General features: G+C 33.0%; 1 protein-coding gene across 3 annotated transcripts in view; it reads right to left on the bottom strand.

The window, feature by feature from the left end:
• Positions 1–3,466: 3,466 nt before the first annotated feature.
• The window catches only part of sorcs3a (sortilin related VPS10 domain containing receptor 3a), a 109,229-nt gene continuing 98,612 nt past the window's right edge, over positions 3,467–14,083 (bottom strand). Inside the window, exons 20-26 of one of the 3 annotated variants that reach the window (XM_028451735.1) lie at positions 13,308–13,431; positions 12,318–12,430; positions 10,262–10,393; positions 9,007–9,103; positions 7,516–7,624; positions 5,517–5,677; positions 3,467–4,216 (exon numbers count right to left, since the gene is read on the bottom strand). In XM_028451735.1, coding sequence (XP_028307536.1) covers positions 4,158–4,216; positions 5,517–5,677; positions 7,516–7,624; positions 9,007–9,103; positions 10,262–10,393; positions 12,318–12,430; positions 13,308–13,431 — 795 coding nt within the window. In that variant the 3' untranslated portion in view covers positions 3,467–4,157. Of the gene's footprint in view, positions 4,217–5,516; positions 5,678–7,515; positions 7,625–9,004; positions 9,104–10,261; positions 10,394–11,551; positions 11,651–12,317; positions 12,431–13,307; positions 13,432–14,083 lie in introns of those variants that run through there. The other 2 variants (XR_003674392.1, XM_028451727.1) reach the window with 2 other exon arrangements.

The raw sequence follows: 14,083 nt of genomic DNA on the forward strand, positions 1-14,083 counted from the left end.
CTATCCTCAACAATTTTTATCCTCTTTCGCTAAACAAAAGACGTTTACATCAACATCTTTAACTTTTCCTGATTATTTCGAGCAACCAAAAGCAGCACAAGTTGTTGTTTTAACTGAAAAATCTACTAAATGATGTAAAAATCAGGCTGAATGCTTCACTTTAATAGAAAACAATGGGATGTTTACAGGCAGTGGGGCCGTGTGACATCATCAATCACATGATTTCAAGATGGAGGAACAGGCTCTAAAACTGTAAAGTAGTCCTATTTTTAAAAGACAATAAAATAAATATGGTGCATAATGATGTGTTTTGTTAGACATAGATCTACTAATAAGTAGATTTCAAAGGTTTTACGATAGATTTGTAAAAACAATGGAGGATTTCTTTCCCACGGTCAGAACAAGAACGAATAGAGAGGCTTTCAAAGACTTTTGATTTATTATTTAAATATTACATATTTGCTTCTTCTTTGAAAAAACATTTTTACATCATTATTTACAAATTCTTTCACCACTATTTTTACGTATTTATTTTTGCCTAATTTTCTTTTACAGATATTTAAAATTCATTTATTTGATGAATTTTCATTGAATTCTATTACTATATTCAGGATTTTTACACCTCCACTGTTCTAAACTTTCTGTTGTTGCAAACGCCGTCATAATAACAATCAGTAAAAACATCTGAAGTTTAAAAAAAATGCTTGTCCTGTGGATTATTTCATAAAGATTGTGATGTTTTTTACATCTGTTTGCTTGTTTTCAGTGTATCCAGCCTCTCCCCCTACAGGTAAATAAATAAAACTACATTTATAATTAAAAAATAAGAGCTAGTAAATGCTTCTCAAACGTTCCGTTTGTCCCGAAGCATCTCTCGTCGTCGACTTGTGATGTAAGACAAGACAACGCTATAGTTTGGATCGTCTACGTTAAAAACATACGTCGGTATATTTATTTGTCTACATGAAAACAAGCTAGCTGCTATCAGAGACGCTGCTCAACAACAAATCAGTTTTTAAATCACACAGAGGACAAAGGGTTGGTCGTCACATTCAGAGTCTCAGAAATACAAAGTTTTAACATTTTTGTTCCAGGTTTATTAAACCTTGTGAAATCACTTCAAACTGCAGAAATGCACCAAAACAATCACAGACGTTAGCCGTTTGCTAACATGCTAGAGCTAATGTAGAAAAATATGGTGAAAATGTGTGCTAATAAAGTCAAATCTACGGAAGCTGACGAAAGGCAAAGTCGACTTTAATCTCGACTTTTCAAATTTATTCTTGTTTTGCTCAAAATTACAGTATTTTCTCCATCAAAATTGGCCCTAATCTGCTTCCGTAGAAAACGAAGGAGAAACTTACAATGTAGGAAGTAAAAGGTAAAATAATGGATAAATAAATGTTGTTCTGCTTTTCTGTCGCTGATCTTTACGTGTGTACAATCGTTTTCATGCTTTTTAAACCTTATGGACAATAACAACTTATGTATCAACTATATACAGTATACGCATGGGCATAAGCAAAATGTACTCAACATTTCCTATGAATATTTTGTAATGCAGTCATTATCAATTGCTCTGACTTTACGACCCAACGTCGCCCTAAAACACTGAGTCATGACCCAAACTTCTATAAATAAATGAATAAATGTAATTATGGTTGTATGAGATAATACAGTAAGGACAGACAACATGAGGAAAAACAAAAACAAAGTATAAAAAGTAATTTGGAAAGAGTTTTAAAGACTGAACTTCTGAGAATAAGAGCTAAAGATTTAAAAATTTTCCACAGAAAACTGGTCCGCGACCAACTTTGAGCCCTGAACCACAAGTTGAGAAGTTCTATTATCGTATAAATGTGAGAAGCTTACTTTGTATAGTTTGAAAACTTCACGGTTTTTGCTCTGTTTTCTTCACCCCGCTGTAGGGTTTTCTCAGAGATACTGTACGTTGATTTAAATAGTGCTCACGACACGTTTCATAATCATATTGACTTTTAAAAGACTGATCTTTACATATAAAACTGATTTACATACTCTGAACCCAACCTGGCAACACAGCTTACTTTCCTTACAGTCGGTTTCGTGATCGTCCACGATTTTGATTTCTACGATGCTCGTTTCATTTTACTACGTATCTATAAAATCAAATAAATAAGAATATGAGTAATAAATGTACATTCAAATAAGAATAAAAAGTGTGACGACCAACCCCCGTTCTCGCCGACGAACTTTTTGGGACGATGATTATAAAAAGAACTATTTACAACACGTGTTTTATCTACAACCGCCATCCTCGCTAAGAACATGCACGAGTTGGAGGATTGTTTTCTAGTTTTAATGTTTTTTTGTTCTTTGAGATATCCTTAAGCAACGTCTTTCTCAAAAAAAGTCATCATTTATATAGTCAAAGATTGATCCGTAATATTCCCGTTTCATCATAGACGCTTATCTTATATATAGGCAGGAATGATTTTCAAAGTAAAACTCCTCCACTGTATTTACATTTGATCACGTTTCCATCACATGATGAACAATGGGGGGTAATCCAAACCTCTAGCCACAAATTCAACCATCAAGAAGTCTTTATTTGGTGATAAAAGCAGGAAAATTCTGTCCAAAGTTACTCCAAAAAGTGTTAAGGTTTAAGTGTTGCTTTAACTTCAGTAAAGACGTTAAAGTGTTCGTACGAGGCTGATGTTTACACACTTTCAGAATAAAATACAAACTGTTTCATAGTTCCTGTTTTGTTCTTAATAAACGTTAAAACCAGACAAACGACCCCAAACTGAGAACTTTTGGTTCCGTTTCACTCCTCAACTGAGATTGAATTCAAATGGAGTTTCAGAATAAAAGGGTAATAAATGAAAGTGCAACAAAAGTTTGTTTTTAAATCACAGAATCAACAATCTTTAATGGTTATTTTAAGCATTAATGTGATTCGTCCATTGATTCCATAAAGTTTATTTCAAAATGTCAAACCAAGTTGGCCACATAATCAATATTAATGTCAGCTTTTAGAATAATGACCAATTGGAGCATTAATAGAAAATAAAGGCTTTGTTGTTGACTTGTGTGGTTTTAGAGTCATTTCACATGTTTTTGGAATCATTTAGTGCAATTTTGTTGTAATTTTACAAATTCTTTTTTTCATTTTTTGTGTTTTTGTGTAATTTTGCTGTTGTTTTTTGTAGTTTTCTGCCATTTTGTAGGTTTTTGGAGCCATTTCAGGTAATTTTGTTGTAATTTGTAAATTCCTCATTCATTTTGTGTTTTTTTTGTCATTTTGTGTATTATTTTCTATTTTCTATGTTTTTGGAGTCATTTTGGGTATTTCTGTTGTCATTTTGTAAATTGCTTAATTCATTTTTTGTATTTTTGCTGCTGTTTTTTTTTTTAGCCATTTTAGATAATTTTAGTGTGTTTTTGCTCTTGTTTGGTGTATTTTTATGATATTTTGTGTGTGTTTGGTTAATTCTGTTGTCATTTTGTAAATTCCTCATTCATTTTGTGTATTTTTGTTTGTTTTGTGTAATTTTGGGTATATTTTCTTCTATTTTTTGAGTCATTTTGGGTAATTCTGTCGTAATTGTGTAAATTCCTCATTCATTTTGTGAGTTTTTGTGTATTTCTGCTGTTGTTTTGTGTATTTTACTGCTATTCTTTGTGTTTTTAGAGTCATTTTTGTAAATTCTGATGTCATTTTTTAAAAAAAATCCTCATTTATTTTATGTTTTTGTGTATTTTTACTGTTGTTTTGTGTATTATTTAGCCATTTTTTGTATTTTTCAGTCATTTTCTGCACTTACTTTGCCACACAAAATTATGCTGAGGTTGCCAGTTTCCCATGTCTGATTGTCATCTTGGAATTAATTATCACACAACAATTATACAAAAAAAGTCTGAAAATTGTTTTTTTTTTGGAATAACTTTGTTAAAAAATGATAAAAAATTCACCAAAGGAAAGTTTGTCGATGGTTGATCTACATCCATGAATCCTCAGAGATCGTCTGCTCACGTCCATGAAAGTCTTAGAAATGAGGTTCTTTAGAAAAACTATTCACAGCAGAGCAGTGTGTGTCACACACACACACACACACACACACACACACACACACACACACACACACACACACACACACACACAGTCCTGTTCTTCACACACTGGTGCAGTTGGGAATCTCCCGTGTGCTCTCGCAGGCGTTCCCGACTCCTCCTACAGAGGAAGAGCGTTAGAGGTTAATTATAATTGTAATTGATAATTTAAAAATATGTTGCTGCGTAATCGTAATTAAATTGTAATTGAGTTCAGATAATTGACTTTGTAATTGTAATTGCCAAGAAAATTCTATGAAAGTTATCAATTATAATTTAACGCTAAACTGGTGAACCATGTTACAGTTCTATGTTACAGTTCTATGTTGCAGTTCTATGGTACAGTTCTATGTTGCAGTTCTATGGTACAGTTCTATGTTACAGTTCTATGTACAGTTCTATGGTACAGTTCTATGTACAGTTCTATGGTACAGTTCTATGTTACAGTTCTATGTACAGTTCTATGGTACAGTTCTATGTTACAGTTCTATGGTACAGTTCTATGTTACAGTTCTATGTTACAGTTCTATGGTACAGTTCTATGTTACAGTTCTATGTTACAGTTCTATGGTACAGTTCTATGGTACAGTTCTATGTTACAGTTCTATGGTACAGTTCTATGTTACAGTTCTATGGTACAGTTCTATGTTACAGTTCTATGTTACAGTTCTATGTACAGTTCTATGGTACAGTTCTATGTTACAGTTCTATGGTACAGTTCTATGTTACAGTTCTATGTACAGTTCTATGGTACAGTTCTATATTACAGTTCTATGTTACAGTTCTATGTACAGTTCTATGTTACAGTTCTATGTACAGTTCTATGTACAGTTCTATGTTACAGTTCTATGGTACAGTTCTATGTACAGTTCTATGGTACAGTTCTATGTTACAGTTCTATGTACAGTTCTATGGTACAGTTCTATGTTACAGTTCTATGTTACAGTTCTATGTACAGTTCTATGTTCCAGTTCTATGTTACAGTTCTATGTTACAGTTCCATGTTACAGTTCTATGTTCCAGTTCTATGTTACAGTTCTATGTTACAGTTCTATGTTCCAGTTCTATGTTCCAGTTCTATGTTCCAGTTCTACACATATGTAGTAATTATTAAAATATGTTTCATATTAAGCTTTCCCCACACATATATATATATATATATATATATTATTTATTGTTTTTTTTTTTCATTGATCATTATTTTTTTTCCATAGTTTCTATGGTAACATGAAAAAAACCTTGATCATTGATTAGGAAACCTAACAATGTAACCAATAGATAGGATAGATAATTAGACGATAGATCATTATTTTAGTGTCTGTTAGCATTAGAGATGCTAACAGTAATTGAAACTGAAGAATGTAATTGATCCCGCCTCGGTGAGGATGTGCGTGTGTGGCGAGCGAGCGGCGTGATCTTACGTGTGACCCTGGCCTCTCGCTCCTTCTCCATCAGATCCTTAGACGTGGGGAAGTCGCTGAGCGTGATCTTAGGGGCGGAGTCCCCTGGACCCACAGAGCCAATCATCTCCTGCTCTTTCTCCTGGTTCACCTCAGCGTAGATATTGATCCACGGGATTTTCCTGATCAATCAAACACTTCAATTATTGATTATCAGCTTCTATCGCTGATAGAATAATGGTAATGGATCTGTTCATGTCTTCTGTTATATACATATAAAGAATAGATCTGTTCATGTCTTCTGTTATATACATATAAAGAATAGATCTGTTCCTGTACTCAACTGTAGATGTTTAATAACTAGATATGTCCCTGTCCTTTACTATAGACGTAAAGGACAGGAAGAATAGATCTGTTCCTGTCCTTTGTTATAGACATTTAAAAACTAGATATGCTCCTGTTCTTTATTATAGACATAGAACTGTTCCTGTCCTTTATTATAAACATATAAAGAGTAGATCTGTTCCTGTCCTTTACCATAGACGTATGAGGAATAGATATATTCCTGTCCTTTGTTATAGACATTTAAAAACTAGATATGCTCCTGTTCTTTATTATAGACATAGATCTGTTCCTGTCCTTTATTATAAACATATCAAGAGTAGATCTGTTCCTGTCCTTTACCATAGACGTATGAGGAATAGATATATTCCTGTCCTTTATTATAGACATTAAAAACCTAGATCTGTTCCTGACCACCGTTACAGATACAAAAAAATAGCTCTGTTCCTGTCCTGTTACAGATAATTTAAAAATTAGATATTTTCCTATCCTTTATTATAGACCTATTAAAACTAGATATGTTCATGTCCTTTGTTGACATTTAAAACTATATATGTCCCTGACCTATCTTACAGGCATATAAAGAATAGATATGTTCCTGTCCTTTATTATAGACATAAAACACCTAGAACTGTTTATGTCCCTTGTTACAGATGTATTAAAAAAGATGTGTTCCTGTCCTTTATTATAGATGTATAAAATAACAGCTATGCTCCTGTCCTTTATTATAGACATAGATCTGTTCCTGTCCTCTGTTATAGACGTATAAAGCGTAGATAGATTCCTGTCCTTTATATTAGTTGTATAAACTAAATATGTTCCTGTCTTTTATTTCAGAAATATAAAGAATAGATATATACCTGTCCTTTATTATAGACGTATAAGAATAGATCTGTTCCTGTCTTTCATGATAGACATTTAAAAACTAGACAGACCAGGCTTTTTCTGAATTAAAAACCAATAAAAAAGAGAAATGACAATAAATCCTGTCCTTGTTTAATGTTCTGCTGCAGGTGTTTGATTGAAACAATATTAATATTATTGTGTTACTGTTTATGAAAGTGTAAAAATAAAGACATTTTTGGTAATTCTCACTGTTTGTGAGTAGACTATTATTAAACTGTCTTTTTCTACTTGATTTAATGGATTTCAGTAGAAATAGAAACTGTGTGAGTGACATTTATTCATAAATGATCAACATTACTTTAAACGACAGTAATTATTTGCCTAAAAGTGAGTTTTCATCAAATGCTAAATAATCATAAGGAGTTGAAAACGTCCTAAAGTAACGTTTTATTTGCTGATCAAATCATATCCCGCTGTGTTTTCCTCCTCCATAAATCATCAGCTTGTTTTGTTTGTGTTTAATAGTAATTACACTTTAGTTATAAAAAAGCAGCCTGTACGTCTTTGCTCTGTTTTGTCAAATGTGAGATTTCTTGAAAATCGCTCCGTTTTCAAGACGACGAGAAAAAAAATATTCATATTCATATTTATATTCATAATTAATGACGGCATTTCCATTTCCCTGGCACTGAGAGGATGATTTTAAACATGAATAATTTATTGTGCAAACAGAAATGGCATATTAAAACTTTCTAATGGGGTTTCGCTCTCCTCCACAGCTCTAATTGCTGATATCTATAATAGAGCAGCGTTTACTGGGACCAGTCCGTACCTCTTAAACTTGTAGATGAGAAACACGGCGAGGCCCAGAAACACCACAGAGAGAAGCATCAGCATCGCTGAGCTACTGTGACGAGGACTGGAGTCGACCAGAGGAGCTGGAGCAGGAACAATATCATTAATATATATCTATATCTATATCTATATATAAAGCTTTAGAGAATCCATCACAACATTCACCATCTGATACAAAGAGACTGATTATAGACGTATAAACACTAGATATGTTACTGTCCTTTATTATAGATGTATAAACACTTGATATGTTCCCGTCCTTTTTTGAAATGTATAAAGGATAGATCTGTTCCTGTCTTTTATTATAGATGTATAAAGAACAGATCTGTTCCTGTCTTTCATTATAGATGTATAAAGAATAGCTCTGTTCCTGTCTTTCATTATAGATGTATAAAGAATGGATATGTTTCTTTACGTTACTATAGACCTATATAAACTAGATATGTTGATGTCCTTTATTATAGATGTATGTTAGAATAGATCTGTTCGTGTCCTTTATTATAGATGTATAAAAAATACTAGATATGTTCTTGTCCTTAATTATGTATGTATAAAAACTAGATATGTAAATGTCCTTTATTATGGATGTATACAAACTAGATAGGCTCTGTCCTTTATTATTATAGACATATTAACATATTACATAGATATGTTCATGAACTTTGTTATAGACATATAAAACACTAGATCTGTCACTGTCCTTTATTATAAGCATATAAAAACTATACATGTTCCTGCAGTTTATTATTGATGTATAAACACTAGATCTGCTCATTTCCTTTATTATAGACATATAACATAGATATGTTAATGTACTTTGTTTTAGACGTGTAAACACTAGATCTGTTACTGTCCTTTATTATAGATGTATAAAGAATAGATCTTTTCTTATTCTTTATTACAGATAGATATGTTCATGTCCTTTGGTAGACATTTGAAAGAGTAATAATAATAATAATAATAATACATAATAAATACTAATAATAATACATAATAAATAATTATAATAATAATAATAATAAATACTAAAAAATAATAATACATAATATACAATAAATAATAATAATAAATACTAAAAATATTAATATATAATAAATAAATAATAATAATAATAATGATAATGATAATAATGATAATAATATAATAATGATAATAATAATAATAATAATGATAATAATAATAATAATAATAATAAAAATAATAATAATGATGATAATAATAATAATAATAATAATAATAATAATAATAATAATAATAATAATGATAATAATGATAAATAAATAATAATAATAATAATGATAATAATAATAATAATGATAATAATAATAATAATAATAATAATAATAATAATAATAATAATAATAATGATAATAATAATAATAATAATAATAATAATAATAATAATAATAATAATAATAATGATCATAATCCTCATCCTCCTACTCTACTCAATAATGGTCTCCTACCTATGTCAGCTGTGTGTTATACACTATAACTCTGACTCCAGGTTTCAGTTCAAACTCCACCAGGTTCTGGTTCAGAGCGGTGACGATGATGTCAGACGTCTGTCGAGAGAATAAAACATTGTTATGTTTCATATAGTGAGTGTGAGGGCTGACCCCGCCCACACACTGGACAGCTGTCACTCATTCAGCTCCAGGCTCCACCCCTATGGCCTGAACCATGGCAGGACATGAGGGGAGATCTGGAATGTCAATTTAAGTTTATTATTTACAGTTTATACATAATTTGCTAATATTATTTGTCAATGTATTTTACTTGCCAAATCTTATTTTCTTATTTAGATTTAGCTAATTTACTTACCAATTTATGTATGTAATTATGTCTGTCATGTGTCAGTCTAGTCATGTTTGGTCTGATCAGCCAGTTTAAATGTTCCCTGTGTGTCATTGGGTCAGTCTGTTGTGTCATGTTCAGTTTGTTCCTTCTGTTAACAGTATTTTTTGGCTAAATAAAAGCCGTAAACTTGAATTGCTTTGGTGTGTTCCTACTTTGGGCCCCTGACAGTGAGGATGAGCTCATTAGCAGCACTTCTATAGAGCTGGACCATCACACATTGTGTTCTAGAAGGAAACATGTCACATGGAATGAGGAATGTTAAATATGTGCTCATGACACCTAGCTTAGCGCTGAGCTAACGTTTCTTGGTAGTTTCTCAAAAGTAAAATCTTTAATCTGGTTGATAGTGGGAATAAAGCAAACATGGAAATCATTTCCTTATGATACGATTCCAAATCATTTCCATTTTAGTTGAATTAAAAAAGATTTCCCACATTTGTGGTGTTTTCCTCTATTGTTGAAAAATTTCAGTTGTTTTAGTTGTGACGTATCATTTTTATGTATGATTAGGGCCAATAATGGAGAGAATAATTTGGGGAAAATCAAGAATAAAGTGATGTTCACGTTCACAATATTGTATCTAGAGTTTATCTTCAAAATGTTTAATTTAATCTCAACATTCCGACTTTATTCTTGACGTATGAATTTTGTCCGTAATTTGCCAAGAATAATTTTTTCTCCATCAAAATTGGCCCTAATCTGCTTCCATAGTTTTTCACTCTGCTTTTTTTCAGTTTGGTTTTTTCTCTTAGTCCTCAAAATAATCTTTTTTAAAAAATTTAAATTCATCTCCCACTCTCCTATATATATATATATATATATATTTATAATTCTGTTACAGGTTGGCAGTAGCCACTCCTCACCCGCTCCAGCTGCTCCTCGCTCCTCTTCCTGCCCTCTGATTGGTTCTTATGAGGAAGCAGGAAGAGCTCGGCCGCCGTCGGTATTCCTGGGAACACAGCGACCAGGAGCTGATCCTCTGGGAAATCTGTCACCTGGGGGGGTAAAAAAAACACAAAGGCTCACAGACATAGTCACATGTCCAGATAAAATGAAAATATTGCAAATAAAGTCAACATTTTGAAATTAAATTTGTAATGTCAAGATTATAGTCAAAATTTTGAGATTACATTTTTAATGTTGAGATTAAAGTTGAAATGTGGAAATTAAAGTCAAATGTTGAGATAAAAGTTATAACTTTGAGATTAAATTTAAAATGTTGAGATTAAAATCGAAATGTTGAGATTAAAGGTGCAATTTTGAGAATAAAGTCAACATTTTGAGATTAAAGTAGAAATTTTGAGAATTAAGTTGAAATGTCAAAATTAAAGTCAAATGTTGAGATAAATGTTGAGATTAAAATTGCAATTTTGAGATTAAAGTTGAAATTTTGAGAATAAAGTCAAATGTCAAAATTGAAGTCAAAATTTTGAGATTAAAGTTGACATTTCAAAAATAAATTAAACATTTTGAGAACAAAGTCAAAATTTCAAGATTAAAGTTGAAATTTGAGAATAAATTCAAAATGTCAAAATTAAAATCAAAATGTCGAGAAGTTGAAATTTTGAGAATGAAGTCAAAATTTTGAGATTAAAGTCAAAATTTTCAGATTAGAGTAATTTTTTTTAGATTAAAGTAATAATTTTGAGATTTATGTTGAAATTTTGAGATTAAAGTTTATATATAATAAGAATAAAGTTGAAATATGAAGATGAAATATTTCCTCATAGACTAGTTAATAGGATTGGCACTGCAAAGCCTCACCTTCCATGTGTAGAAAAATAAATAAATGACTATTTTAAATGCTATCATTTATCTACTAATCTACTTTTTCCACATTTTGGATTAATTTTTCACTAAAAATGGATGCATTCATCAGGCATCGAGTCGACTGATTCACCATTCTATTAAACCGTACTGCATGCTGGGAAATTAGAGCCAGTTTTGTGTCTGAACACATACAGCACTGATGGGACGACAAAAAGACAGAGAGGAAGAGCTAACGCAGCCATTCCCACTCCCAGTAACGACCCCAGTTAGGATGATAACGGAGGTTTGGGGGCCACAGTGTGACCCTAAAGCTGCACCGCGTCACCATGCATCTGCAGCGGCTGCAGGAAAGCTGGGATCTGTCGTTCCCACACGTGCTCTCATCACCGTGCACGAGTGCTTTAATGTGTTTTCCTCTTTGGCAGCGAGTCCGAAACCTCATCACACGTGTTCAAAAGATCATCGCACGAGCGAAAAACTTACTGTGGGAACACAAAATGACAAAAAAATACAACAAAAAGCCAGAAGATTCCTCAGAAAATGCCCAATAACTGAAAAATACACAAAATGATTCAAAAAACTCAAAACAACAGCAAAAAATACACAAAATGACACAAAATTCAAAAGTGGCAATGAAAAGAACACAAAATCACAGAAAAATACACAAAATGACAAGAAGAAGACACAAAATTCTTCCAAAAACGCACAAAATTACTACAAAAATGCACAGTAATCACAAAGTCACTTTAAAAACTCAAAACAACAATAATTAAAATGACAACAAAAAAAAAACAAAAAAACCCACAAAATGACAAAGTTAATGAGTTAATGCTCTGATTGGTCGTTATTCCAAATAATGACAGGATTGTTGATCATGTGACCATCATGTCAGATTCAAACACATTTGGTGGCCCCGCCCCCTGCATTAAAAACTGGTTTACAAACTATCGACTCTTAAGACTCATTCAGAAGTTTCAGTCGTGAAAACTATTCACTTTGAGGTGCGAGATCATTTCCAGATTTCAAAGTAAGAGTCACAAAGAAAGGCAGACGTGGTCACACCTGTCTGAGGACCAGTGTAGCCGCTCTACTGGAAACCAGAGGGGGTCATGGGAAATAATGAAGGAAAATGAAATGAAAAGCACTCACTTGGAGCAGAGCTGTCTTAATGACTGTGGCCACGTCCTGCCTCCACTCGGGGATGTCGGGGTTCAACTCGTCCAGATTGGGAGAGAAAGATAAAAGCAGTGATTTGAAGAAGCCTGCGGGGGAGAAACACCCGTCACTTTGTGTGAACTCTCACTATCTCTGAGGTGGTTAACACTTGATGAAAACAGCAGCTCGTCTCATATCCAACGCACTTCCCCGATGGCTCAGACCAACCTGGAGCACTTCCACATAATTAGAAAACGACTCGACGGAGCTCTCGCTTCTGGTTATAAATCATCTGATTTTAAGGATCCTTGTCGAGGATTACTTCATTTCAGATGACGATGTATTCTTTGGAGGTTAAAGAGGTTTTTATTTTAGAAGCGTTGAGAGCTGTTAGAGCTCAGAGACACAAACCAGAAAAAAACATTACTTTGATATTCTACTGAAAACGTCTGATGGAATAACTCCGTCTTTGGGAATCTTTAGTTTGATGTTTTTGTGTTTTTAGTTTGCTTTGGTGGTTTTAAACTGCTCCATATTTTAGTTTATTAGTAATAAAGATTACATATTTCCTCACAGGCTAGTTAATAGGTTTCACACAGCAAAGAAAAAAGGAAACAGAAAAAATGACTATTTTAAACGCTGACATTTATCCACTGATCGGCTTCTTCCACATTTTTCATTAAAAATGGAGGCATTCATCAGACAACGAGTCGACTCTTCACCTTTCTCTATCAAACTGTGAAGCATGCTGGGAAATTAGAGCCAGTTTGTGTGTCAAGTCAAAAGTCCAGATTAAAGTTGAAATGTCAAGATTAAAGTTGAAATGTCAAGATTAAAGTTGGAATGTTGAGATTAAAGTCAAAATTTCGAAATTAAAGTCGAAATCTCGAGATAAAAGTTGAAATGTCGAGATCAAAGTTGACAGTTTAGAAATGTTGTTGCCAGGTTGGTTTTTCTGGCCGTATTTCCTCCTGTTTCACTGACCTCTGACAGCGATGATCTTACTGTCCTGCAGGATGACGTTAGCTGACGACACTTGGACGGTGATGGAGTGAAAACCCTCGCTGGGGAAACTGTAGGAGACGCTACCATCCAGGGTGATCACTGGCTACACACACACACACACACACACACACACACACACACACACACACACACGCACACACATTTAAGGATCTCGTCTGTCTGTAAACATCCCATTGTTTTCTATTGGAGTGAAACATTCAGCCTGATTTTTAGATCATTTAACAACTTTTGAGACAAAATGACAACTTGTGCTGCTTTTAGTTTCTCTAAAAAAATCAGGTTAAAAAAAAGTTAAAGTTGTCGATGTGAACCTCTTTTCTTTACAGAAAGAGGATAAAAACTGTTGTGACGAGTAGAAAAAGCATGCGACAATTCCAACTCTGCAGTTTGGTAGTAGACAATGAAGCAGAGAAGAAGAGCTCTCCTATGGGACCTTTACTCTCCCTTAAACAGTGTGCTGACACGCTCTGGTGGATGTCATTAGTGAGTAATCACGGACTGTTGAAGACACAGACCCTGAGAATAGAAGGACTTGTGGGTGGGAGTCATTCAACAGTGTACTACAAAAACCTTGGAGTTGGAACTGTTGCTCTTTTATGTTTTTACCAAAAAAAGGTCTAAACTAGTGAACTATAGTGAGTATGATAACTAATTCACTAGTTTAAGCTTTTTTTGCTTTAATAACTAAACATACAACTGTATGCACAAGATAACTACAGACCTTAATCCAGAGG

This window comes from Gouania willdenowi, chromosome 1 (genome assembly GCF_900634775.1).
Source record: "Gouania willdenowi chromosome 1, fGouWil2.1, whole genome shotgun sequence".
NCBI lineage: Eukaryota > Metazoa > Chordata > Actinopteri > Blenniiformes > Gobiesocidae > Gouania > Gouania willdenowi.